The following is a 12,603-nucleotide window of genomic DNA, read 5'->3' on the forward strand; positions in this document are numbered from 1 at the left end:
ACGATGACTGAGCTCAGGATAGCAAAGAATGCCTTATTGGCTGGAGTACTCAACAGTCCCCCCAGTAAGCCTTTTCTCAAGAGACGATGCCTCAGTGATGTGAGTATTTTTCACTTGCTGAAAGTGAGAGATTCTTTTCACTCCCGTTATTGCTACTTGTTTGATTCTTAAGGTAGCTTAGAGAAAGAAAAACATATGTTTGGAGCTGTAGAACAGTAGATATTGGATTTTTATACATTGTACAGATAGATCATGCTCCACTGCTCTAGGATCTGTTTCTATCCTCATATAGACAGAATCAGCTGTGTTTGTTTTTGGGGAGAAACTGCCAACAGTACGTACATTTTGATTTTTTTTCAACCTGATGGTAACATGCAAAATACAATCTTTAATTTATGCAATGATGCTGTTTTTATGAGGACATATATCTACATAGATAGGGCTCACGCTCTGCTGCATTAAAGCAGCACATCCACAAACTAGGAGAGCATCGCTTCCTTTCTTTCTCAGGAGAGATTCAGTCTGTGTGGTTCAGTGATAATCTGGCCAGCATAAGACAATGTTTGTTGATGTTTGTTTTGCAGTCAGGAGAGCGGTTTCTCCCTGAATATCATATGGTATTGTTTATTATCACATGCAACAATAGACTGAGGCTGCACCTTTGGCTTGACTAGGTCAGGATCAGGTGTGTGTGTGTGTGTTTATGTGTGTTTTTATGGGTGGTGATGTGTGTATGATTAACTTTACAAGAATGTTTTAGCACATGCTTGTGTGAAAATGTTTATATGCATGCGCGTGTATGCTTTCCCGTGGTTGCGCGTGCTTGTGTGTGTGTGTTTTGCAAGCCCTGCAGTGCCCCTTAGTAAATTTAAGCTGTCATGTGGAAACATCAGCTTGGCACTTCAGTCCACTTGTGTTACATGGTGAACAGAGGGCTCACCCCACAACAAGCACTGCTGTCAGGCCTGCTGCGAACCTCTCCATCTCAGGTTGGGGCTTAAAATCCATAACGTGGCCTCTGCAGACGAGAAAACGCACGCCTGAGGGCGTTTTCTTCTACTTTAACCAGTATCAGTGCCTCTGCTAACTGGACAAAACACTGACTTACGTTCTGTGGCAGTGCACGGCCGAGGTGTAATTATAAAACAAGTAGCAGGATGAAGTCTCTCTGTCTGATGAGCAGCACTGCTATCAGTACACCTGCACACTGATCATAAAACATCAAGATTATACCATGGTTGACATGAAAGCCCAGTTGCCAGGCCCTCCATGTCAGTTTATTTTTATTTGCTACCTTCTACGCTCTGTATCTGCCCGTTACCTGGTTGAGTTGTGTCTCATTCACACATTAATGTGACTGTGCACTTCATACAGCAATATCATAGTGTCTTCCAGCTAATTTGGCCGTTGCACGCAGTCAGATGAGCTGTTGGCTGTAGCAACAGAGAGATGCACCATGGAGCTTAGAGGCTCATTTTCCCTCAAGAGTTATTTGTTTACAGTGTGTTTGTCTTCAAGTGTGGAGGAACGATTCTCCGGGAGTTGAATGAAGCCTCAGTGAGACTGGTGATAGGTGGAGGGATGGGGTGTGTGTGTGTGTGTGTGTGCATTAGTGATCGCCGTCATTGTCAAGTTAGAAATTAGTGGGTATTAGATCTCGTGTCTTGAGACTGCACAGACAGCTGTCACAGTGAGCAGAGCTGAAGGATGAGTGAGGACAGCAGGGAGAGTGGATCAACATAACTGTCAAACCCATGCCCCTCTTTGGATCTGTGTCAACTCTCTTCCCCAGACCTCGGACCTGTTCACCATGATTGAGAGGATGCAGGTACTGTAAGTGGTCCCCAGGCTCTGCCTTTTGTTTCTCGCTGTCTAACCTTGCCAGTTCTTCCGCCCAGGCTTTAATCAAAAGGCATCCTCAGAATGTCACTCATACTGGACATAAAACTTCCATTTAATTCTGTTTCGAGACTCGGTTTCTCTGCTTCTCCTGCTATTTTTGCATTCTAGTTTGCAACCCTGCTGCTGCTGCAACACTTGTGTGTATTCATGTTTTCCTTTTTTTTGGCATTAATGTGTTTTTGGTATTTGCAGCAGTGACAGCCTTAGGCTGCCTTTAGAAACCTGATGCTTGTGAATGTGCTGAACAGAGCCTCTGTGTTTTTCTCACAGCTGTGTAGATTCATGTGTATCATCAGATGTGTGAAATGTTGTTGTGTTTTCCAATATGCTAAGGTGGATTTGTAGGAATCTAGTGGGTTTTGTAGCCGGTGATGTTATCCTCATTACATAAACCAGAGGCAAGAACAGTCAATTCTAAATAAGCCAGTGGAAGGAGATCAACACATTTTGAAGGTATACTTTGATCTGAGAGCGTCTTTGATACTATAGGAATCCTCACTGTTTCCCTTTTAACTGAATCAGAACATAGAGTCTGTATGGTTCTTTTCTTTCTTTTGATCTTCATCTAAATAGTCAGTAAACTGACAAAAGGTATTCTAATGCTCAGAAACATTGTTTAGGTTTTATGTATTTAGGTATGTTAACACTGTAGAGACTTAAGTTGTGTGCTACAGCTTGGACAGAAAGAAATCACATGATGTTGAGACGTGACACTACATATTAGTTATGCATTCAGTTTAATTGTACTGATTTTTGGAGGGATTAGAACCTTATTTGTTTCATTTGGTTGTTTAGCACTTGGACAGCACATGAGCAGCACATGAGCAGCACTGAGCACTGAGCTGCAGACAACATTAGTTTTATTTCATTATGAGCAATGCATACTCTCCAATAATGGGAATGGGGAAGCAAAAGAGAAACTGCAGAGAAACTGAAGACTAAACCACAGTCTTCACAGAGTGAATTCAATGAAAGCAGTTACACTTTCCATTTGATTCATCTTCTTTAGTCCTAAAAAAAATGTGCATCACATTTGATACATTTCAAATCGTGCTGCGGGGAGTTCCACACAAAGGGGCCCCTGATCATGGATGCTTTGTTACTCATCTCTCTCTCTGCTGGAAGTGTCAGTAGTTATGAGTCAGCAGCAGAAGAATAGATAGAGGAGATGGGAAGCCCTATTTTTTGGCCCATAAGTGGAATTGTGGGTAACGATATCTGCAGTAGCGATGGATGGAAACATTGTCCCTGTTCTCATGGACCTCTGCTTATCTTTTTTTCTCGTTACTGTCCATAAAATATCACTCCTCTTATACTTCCTCCTTCTGTGGCTCATCTGATGATTAAGCTTGTGTTATGTAAACGTGAATTATTGTCACAATTTTCTCACACTTGGCTTCTGCAAATTAAATGTAATGAAACTTAACAACGTGTACGAAACAATGTGTCTCTTTGTCCACCTTTTCACATGTGAGGTATTTCACCTGTCCCCACAGCAGCCTGTCATTTAGTTTCTCTCTCTCTCTGCAGGGTTGCAGAATGGATGAGCAAAGATGCCCTCTCCCTCCCCCCCTCAAAGTAAGTCGCAAATCCTCACATCTCCTCATAGACCACAGTGTGGTAAAGTATCAGTAATGGCAGAGTTATAAACCTTTCCTTATCAGCTGTCAGACAGGCTTTATGATGCTCACCAACTGAGTTAGGAACTCAACGGGGAGTAGGATTGCAAAATCCTAAGCTGTCTTACTACCTAGACAAGCTAATGCAGTTGGCATTGAAGACCGGAAGATACTCTTAGCAGGAAGCCTGAGGTCAAGCCAGAAAGGGCACATGATAGATGGTGATCATGTAAAAGCAGAACATAAAACCATCTATTGCTGTGGACTGACTGTAGTCAGGATGGTTCCTGCTGTAACGACCTCCACTCTTCTGGGCATGATTTCCACAAAATTTTTGAATCTAGCTTCAAGGATTTTACCATTCAGCTACAAGGGTATGACTGAGGTCGGGCACTGATGTTGAGCGATGAGGCCTGGCTCACAGTCGCTGTCACAGTTCATCTCAAAGGTGATGGATGGAGTTGAGGTTAAAGGATTCGCCCCCACCAAACTTGGATAAACATCTCTTGGCTGACCTGGCTTTGTACTGGGGGTTAATGTCCCATTTATACCTGATTGGACTTTCTGCAAAAATACAATACAAAAATATGTATATGTAAAAATATGTATGTATATAATATGGCCTAAAATATTTTAGCAGTAGTAGCAGTAGTCTCAGCAGTAAGGTTTCCCTTCACTAACCCGATTGGGCTCAGCTCCTACCATTACAACAGCTTCAATACAAATGTATACAAAAGTACGCTCTATGGATAAACACATACTTTGGCCATATACTTTTAGCATATTGATTGCTATTAAATATTGTACAGTCCCCAGACGATGTAATCCATTGACTGTGCTGATCCCCTGACCTATTCTCTAGCGCCACCATGAGGTTGACATGATTGGTTTTGAGTGAAATGTCTCAGTAAGTGGTATAAATATCCATGTAGCTCAGAGGATAAATCCTCTTTACATTGGTCCTCTGATTTTTCCTCTTGTACCACCTTCATAGGTAGGTTCAATTGCCAATAATCCAGTGTCATAAGAAAGGTTGTATTTCGTGCAAGGGACTGGTACTCTCAGTTGCTTGGGTTGTTGAAAGGCACTCTTGGTAAATGGAGAAAATCACTGTCTGTAACCGAGGGAAAGTGGGTTCGCCAAAGAAGTAAATTGCAGCACGACATCACAAAATGGTTTCAGTGTACAACAAACACCTCAGGTAAATGCCACAGTGACAACTATCAGAGGTAAAATGAGAGGCGAAGTGTTTATCATTATGTGGTCAGCGACATCTCTTAAATGGTGCTACATGCATTAGCACCCAGGAACTCAGAGTGTCTCTCACACCAACACATGATTATCTAATAGGAACCAAGTCACTTTCTTACTCAGAGAGAAAGATTATGTTGCTGTCCCTTTTTCGTGTCAACACTGAGAGGTTTTAGCACCCAGTCCTTGGAGGTTATAGAATACTTAACTTAGTTACATAATAACAACTATAGCATTGAGCACAGATTGAAGCCTCAGGCAACTGATACTTGCTCACAAACAAAATAACTACATATTTACTGGAGAGGAATTTAAGGCATTGGTCTGAAAGGCTGCTAATGTGGCCTCTGTCATGTTAGGAAATATATAACCATGAAAACTGTAGAACTGGATGATGCTGTAGTTATATTAATATTCCATCAAAGAGTTTATGCTCATTGTTATTTTACTCAAAGAACCAAAACTGAAAGCATGACTACAAGCGGCTGTTTGTCAGCTTGACTCACATTTGTTTCCCTCCCTGCAGACCGAAGAGGACTACATCCCTTATCCCAGCGTTCATGAGGTACACACAACGTGCTCAACGCACACATAATTTACATGACATATTATATGTTATACAGGTGTCAAAAACTGTAGAGCTAAATACTGAAACAGGTAAAAGAAAGGGCACATTTCCTGCAACAATGAAAGCAATCTGCATTGCTGATGCAACACACCAACGACAGAGCTGCTAATCAGTATTCTTTTCAACATTGTTACTGTCCATCACTGTCAGGTCCTGGGTCGCAGTAGCCCTTTTCCACTCATCCTGCTGCCCCAGTTTGGAGGCTACTGGATCGAGGGGACCAACCATGAGCCCAAAGACCCACCAGAGGCAGATCAGCCGCCGTGTTCGACCTCCCACATCAAACTGGAGACAAACAGCACCGCCAAGATCTACAGGAAGCATTTCATGAGCAAGGTGATGACGGGTCAGATTACAAAACAGCAAAAAGTATCAACCTTGGTCTTAAAATGTAGAGCTGGCTTTGGGAAAGGTCGCTCATTTCCATTTCCTGCAAAACTGCAATTGGTATTTAACTGCCAGAGCTCATTTGTGCGTATAGAAATCGTGTTATGGAGTTATCTAAAGAGACGAAGAGGACGAGCAGTTCTTAAAGTTAGCTTGTGACGTAAAAATCAATGTCTGTCTTCTCCTTGAAACATTTGTTTTTCTCAATACTGCTACGCTGTCAGTGTTTTCCCCTGAAAGCGATGAAGCAAAGAAATGCACCTAAAAAAGTGCCTACGCCATAGAAAGTGGAAAACAATACTCATTGTCACAATATTACGCTACGTGATTCTAAACCGTGAAACAAATTGCCTGGGCTCAAAATAAACATGTAAGAATTGGACCAAGGGCAAATCAACTACTTTCCTTAATTAATTGTTTTTCTCTCCATCCCTTTTCTGATTTATTATATTTATTCATATTTTTATTTACTATTACGTCACCCTTACTGTCAGTTGCTGGAGGAGCACTCATCCTTGCATTAAAGGTTCTTCTGCTTATCTGCCCCCAGGAACACTTTAATTATTACACCATGGATGCTGCCCTGGGCCACTTGGTCTTTTCCATGAAGTATGATGTCATTGGGGATCAAGAGCATCTGCGCTTGATGCTTCGGTACAGTATCCTAATTTTCTTTATCTCCAGCCTGTTCTCATCTGTGCTGTTTTTCTCGCACTAGTTCCTTCTTACTCATTTCCTTTGCAATGTCCCTTGGAACTGTTCTTTGCCTTTACTCCATTTTTCCTTTCTTTGTTTCTCTTTCTGTTTTCTCACAATGAAGCTACAGCAGCCCTGGTTTCAAACGTCCATGTAATGCAGTGATTTTTGGCATTTACTCATAGAATATTTTTACACATGACTTAACTGTTCTGGATAGATTACATTTTTTTTTTGCTCACAAATAGTGTTAAGTTGAGCAAAAAGGACAGAGGACAAACATCTAAATTCTCACAGGCTGCCTTAGTGATGAATTTTAATGTGTATTTTCCAGTTCTCTTGGTGACAGTAAGCAGTGCTGTAGGGAGGCTTGCCACTGCTATGATGGGCACTGAATCAATATTCTCATCAATTTCCTTTTCAATTAAATGTGACTTCAGACATCTGCTGCCTACCTTACCAGTCTAATGTTATCTAAGTCACTATGAAAGGATTGAAACGTTAATGAATACATTGACCTCTACTTTGGCTCATTCACATGTTTTCAAAAAAATGTATTTTGAAATGTGTTTTTTAAGACAAAGTCCACCTTAACTTATACTGCTTCTCATATCATGCACCTATCTAATATTATACCGTGGTCTGGGTGAATACTCGATTCTGATTGGCTGCTGGGTGTCCATTAAAAAGTGATAATGGACACCTATTAAGTAATTCCCGCCAAACCGTCTCTTCTCCGTTCTAAATTTATGCGCTGGCTGGAGTAACCATAGCAACAGGGAAGCAGTCAGAGCCTCTGTTTGCACCCTACCAAGCTAGCTTATTTCCTTCAGTGTCTCATCCTCTGAACACCACAAGCTGCAGGAAGTAGACTGATCCCCTCTGAACTCACGGAGACTTTGAATCACATGATCACTCTAATCACATTTTAGAGCAGTTAATGATCGCTGTTCACAGGGGCGAGTAATGTTACATACGGCCATTGATTTGTTCGTGAAAATCTTCATATTGATTTGGGGACAATAGCTGAGCCAAAGGGATCTATGAGCTGAGCAGACTAGAAATATCTCCCGTTGCCAAGTCGTATCTATGATTCGTCCATTAGAACCTAATGGGAAGGCATTAGTCTCACCCTCAGGCATTACCAGAGAAACAGAGTTATGGCTTGTGAAAAACTTTTTGGTTTTGGTTGCAAATTGCATGAAATTATAAATGAATGGGCCAAATTTTTTTTCTTTGGCAAAACACCATGGTATAAGCGGAATAATACCCCTTGAGGTGTCCACAATCCTGAATTAATGGACTCCGCTGCGCATTGGATGGTACTCTAACTCCACGTCGTCCATTAATTCCTGATAATGGACACTTCATCAGGCATTATCCCTCACATAAATACCCTGGAAGTCGCTTTACTCGTATAATTTATTAAGTAAATGATTGCCACTATTAATCAAACTGAATAATTAAAATAATTCTATTAATCTTTTGAAATAGATTTTGCAGATTTAGAAAAGGTTCTACTTTTGTCTCCATAGCAGTACAAAAGAAAAACACATGCCAGGGTCCAACAGAGATTTTATGTCATTTACGTTATGTAATTGTGTATTAATGTAAATAAGAGTGAGAATGTTTGTGTGGTACAGCATAAACACTCAAGCTTCTCTGTATAAATTTTGACACAGAAACTGTGCCACAAAATACTCAACAATCAGCGCCCTATTCATCTATGCTGTGCAAGTACAACGCTTCTCACCCACCATCACCCAAATTCGTGCACACTCACTGAAATCCTCTCCTGCTTCACATTCTGCTAAAGGCAGACGAGGGGGAGATAGGCAGAGCTAAGCGTACATAACCTGTGAATTAATTTTAGCACGAGAGGCTCTACTCCAGAATTTTATGGCTGCATTGCCTCTTTGTTAATGGAGCTTTAGAGTGGATGAGTATGCGGCGAGGTAGCAGTCACTCAGCCCACAACATTGTTCACATAGTGATGTTTTCCACGGGGTGGGCACCACCCACTGTCACCCCATCACCCAAGTCAAACTCAGTCACTTCTGCTAGTGCTGTCATGAGCATTGACTCACAGTCCATATTTAAAGCATCTGTAAGAGATCTACCTGATGACTCATAATGTCTTTTTTTATTTTACTCTCAACGCCCCATAGACTTCCCCATAGACATAACACATATATGATATTGACGACAGATTAAAACACCCAGAATTTGTGGTGTTTTTGGAAAAAAACTGGACAAAAAGACAAAAAACAATGTTCCCCTTAAACTGTGATAACATTCAGGACCAAAATGGATCTGCTTGATGTGAATGGGGATTTTTAATATAATTTTTTATATTATTTATTATTTTATATAAGCCTATAGACCAGTGTCACCTACATAGTTAATGATGTGCTCTTAGCCTTTGAAGTAAAACTTTTGTAGGTAATAAGGTATTAAGCAGCTTTAGTTAGAGCAGATAATCACACATATCAAACCATTCTTTACTGTTCTTATGCTTAAGGTTTTGGAAAAGCTAAAAAAAGACTCTACCCTCAAACTCTTTAAATACAGAGGTTCTCTTCTTCTACAGCTCTGAACCTTAACGGTGCTTTTGTGGTTACTCTATAGTTGATAAACCACCAAACAAAGGTAAACAGTCAATTGTCAGCATTTTGCAGCTTGTTTCTACCTTTCACAAGTTTCCAGTTTTCTCGAAATGTTCATTTTTACAACATAGCCCCAATTTTGTGGCTTATGTGGCTATTATCTAACCAATTTTCTCGACACAGATCAGTTTGTGGTGCCCAATGTTTTTGTGGTATCATTTATTGTACCTCTCAGATAGAGCAGTGAACCCTCAAACCCCCTGTAATGATGCTTATTCGACCCTTCCGGGCTATCCTGGCTCAAAAACATCAAGCGTAAAGACCATTATCCTCCCAGCCCCATACAGAATCTATAGGAAAAGATCTCCTTTGAACCGGCGAGTCCATTGCATGAATGCTAAGCATCAAAGAAAGGAGCCATTAAAGCAAGAGGATTTCATTGGATTAGAGACCCAACAGTGAGCATTTTTACTTTTCAAACTGTTTGCCTTTCAGCACAAAGCTAAAAACCTACCATGATGTGATTCCCATTTCCTGCCTCACCGAGTTTCCCAATGTGGTTCAGATGGCTAAGGTATCGTACAGAATACATAGTAAAAAAAATCTATTTCAGTATATGTTAAAAATGAGAAAGGCTTATTGTAATTTTTCACCTCCAGCTTGTTTGTGAGGAAGTAAACGTAGACAGGTTTTATCCTGTCCTCTACCCTAAGGTAGGCACTAGTCCCCGTCATTTTTCCAAATATGACTTTCTTGCTTGCTACCTGCTCTTCACCGACACCACATCTCCATGAACCTGACCGGAAACTTCCTACTCTGTTGTCCACAGGCATCAAGGCTCATTGTCACCTTTGATGAGCATGTGATCAGCAACAACTTCAAGTTTGGGGTTATTTATCAAAGGTTTGGCCAGGTGAGTGCGCTTCAGAGATACTGCTGCTAATCTTTGCTTTTGAAGTCATGCGCCACTCCTCCTGAAAATGTCCTTTGCTTCCTCCATGCAGACAACAGAGGAGGAGCTGTTTGGAAACATGGAAGAGAGTCCTGCCTTTGTCGAGTTCTTGGAGTTTCTGGGGCACAAGATTGAGCTTCATGACTTTAAGGGGTTCGGACACTTTTCCGTTCAATTTCTTTGAGTTTTCTCGGCAGCAGATTTAAGCGCTTGTGGTTAATTCTTAGTATAGCGCCCTGCCTCATGTCTGTCAGAAGCAGGCCATTGCTATTGATCAGAGTTGACTTTAAATGAATCCCTGAAAAAGGCGATTTAGAGTGTCTTGATATTTGCAGTGCTGCTGACATTGTGATTGAGTAGGCAGAAGAAGTGCCCTTGGCATTCCCTCAATGATGGATGAGCACGGATGGACCGGTTGCTCTGAGTGCACACACTTGTGTTCCACTGCTAACACCGCTTTGTTCGTCACTCGGCTGTCTTCCTCCCGGCTGTTCACCTCATTCCTCTCTCCACCTTTACCTCTTTTTCTCTCTTCTCCTCCTTTTTTTAATCTCTTTTCCCTGTTCTTGCATCTGCCCTTAAATCTCCTCTTTCTTCTTTTCCTTTTTCTTCTCCAGGTTTCGGGGTGGGCTGGATGTCACTCATGGGCAGACGGGGATAGAATCCGTCTACACAAGCTTCCATAATAAGGAGATTATGTTTCATGTGTCCACCAAGCTGCCTTACACAGAAGGAGACTCACAGCAGGTATAGTGACATGCCAATGATTAATTATGAGGGTGACTAATTTGTGTTTGCACGGCAGTTTTCGATGTCCTTCACTAATTGATTTGTAAAGGCTGCTCCTCCTGACTCCTGACTGCATCAGCAGCAGCTAATGGCTCAAAGGCTGCAAAATCCAAGTCAAGGGGTTTGAAGTTAGCATTGATGAACATGAACTTTTAAAGGCAGTTCGTTTAAATCTGAATCAGCAAGGGCTAACGTGAAAGGCATATTTTGACACTTGTACACTTGTTTGCTTTCTCATGGAGAGTTAGATGAGAAGATTACTACCACTTTCCTTTTTGTATGATAAACATTGAGCTATTGCCACCTAAACTTGGTACAAAGACTTGAAATGTCACTCTGATTCCAGTCTTGTGCTAAGCTAAGCTACCTGGCAGCTGAAGCTTCCTTCATTTTTGTTGTAGTTACATGAGAGTCTCCAGGCAACTAACCTTATTTTCCCAAGACATCTCTAGTTCTGTGTATTTGCTAAGACATCAACATTTGTTTAGGTTTGTTTTTGTATGTTTTTACCATTTCCACCAGCATTGCAGTGTTTTCTAATTGCATTGAGGTTTCTCTGCTGTTGACTGACTGAAGACGTTTATATTTGTGATGCCATGTTGCTGTGAGCTGCATTAGTCCCCAGCTGCTCTTCGCTGCCTCTCAGAGTGGTTTGAACTTTGTTACCGCAGTCACCCTGCACAGGCAGCCGGTATTGCCAAGGCATGAGGAAAAACAACAGGTGAACATAAACATCACCCATATGGGATGATTCGTGGGGGAACTAAAGACAAGGAGGCAAGGTGCAAATGTAATAGCATAGAATTATTTAAGATGGGGGAAAGTGGGGAATTAGTCTGGCGAGATGTGGCTGATTTGATCCGATTTGAGTGGATATACAGAATTAACAGGTCTCAGGTCTCAACCTAGCTCCAGACTTGCTGAGTTTGTTTTTAAGTGTCTGTCTGGCTGAGATGATGCTTGAACTTGCCAGTCAATCTGCACAGAGAAAGTGGAATGAATGTTATTCAGCTATCTGTGTTCAGAAAGCCCCTGTGAGAGTAAATATTAAAGCTGACAGCTAATAAGCTCAGGGACGATGCAGCAGTAACCCGGCTGCTCTGCCTCTGCAGCCACATGGGTCCTGTGTCACTGCAGCCTCCACTACAATACACTACACACCAGGCAGATATGGTGTGGTTGTTTTGCCCGCAAAGGATTTTACTTGTTGATCATTCATGTCTATCAAATTCCGATCTCAATTCTCTCTAAAACTGCTTGTTATTTTGCAGTGGAGCTGTTTAGAAGTGTTCCAATCTAGTAATAATTACAAGGCTAATTAGGAGCTTTTATGATGAAGGATAAAAGTGTGAGACATTTGTACATGTTTGAAATTTGGATTGTTTGATATTTTTCCATTGAACAATAAGAAATTTGTTCCATTTACATCATATTTCTGGCATATATTTGGCCACAGAACTACTGGGACAATATTGATTAAGTCTCAAACATGAAATTTGCCCCAATTGCTGCAAAGTCCTGGTCAAATTTTTCAATTGATAAATTTTTCACAAGAGGGAAAAAAGTCATATCTTCTTTGATATTTATGGGAGCTGGTGAACAGTCTAAATTAGAGTTCCTGGCAAAAGGCAATGAGGTGACGACACAGATTCATACTCCAGCAAAGGGTAAGAGTCTCCCTAATGCTTGGCAACACAAAGGTTTCTAAAATACATTGCTTGGATAGAAATTCAGTACTTGGGCATAGTCACTCTCTCAAGTGTCCTTTTGGCA

At 41.2% G+C, this 12,603-nt stretch overlaps 1 protein-coding gene across 1 annotated transcript in view; it reads left to right on the forward strand.

Annotated features, from left to right (window-relative positions):
* rap1gapb (RAP1 GTPase activating protein b) overlaps positions 1 to 12,603 on the forward strand; it is a 23,947-nt gene continuing 11,344 nt past the window's right edge. The window contains exons 1-11 of the mRNA XM_070837536.1: positions 1 to 99; positions 1,793 to 1,828; positions 3,433 to 3,480; positions 5,299 to 5,337; positions 5,551 to 5,736; positions 6,338 to 6,441; positions 9,585 to 9,663; positions 9,749 to 9,802; positions 9,919 to 10,002; positions 10,094 to 10,194; positions 10,659 to 10,788. Of these exons, the coding sequence (XP_070693637.1) occupies positions 4 to 99; positions 1,793 to 1,828; positions 3,433 to 3,480; positions 5,299 to 5,337; positions 5,551 to 5,736; positions 6,338 to 6,441; positions 9,585 to 9,663; positions 9,749 to 9,802; positions 9,919 to 10,002; positions 10,094 to 10,194; positions 10,659 to 10,788 (957 nt within the window). The 5' untranslated portion in view covers positions 1 to 3. The remainder of the gene's footprint in view (positions 100 to 1,792; positions 1,829 to 3,432; positions 3,481 to 5,298; positions 5,338 to 5,550; positions 5,737 to 6,337; positions 6,442 to 9,584; positions 9,664 to 9,748; positions 9,803 to 9,918; positions 10,003 to 10,093; positions 10,195 to 10,658; positions 10,789 to 12,603) is intronic.

This window comes from Pempheris klunzingeri, chromosome 2, assembly GCF_042242105.1.
Source record: "Pempheris klunzingeri isolate RE-2024b chromosome 2, fPemKlu1.hap1, whole genome shotgun sequence".
NCBI classification, from domain to species: Eukaryota; Metazoa; Chordata; class Actinopteri; order Acropomatiformes; family Pempheridae; genus Pempheris; species Pempheris klunzingeri.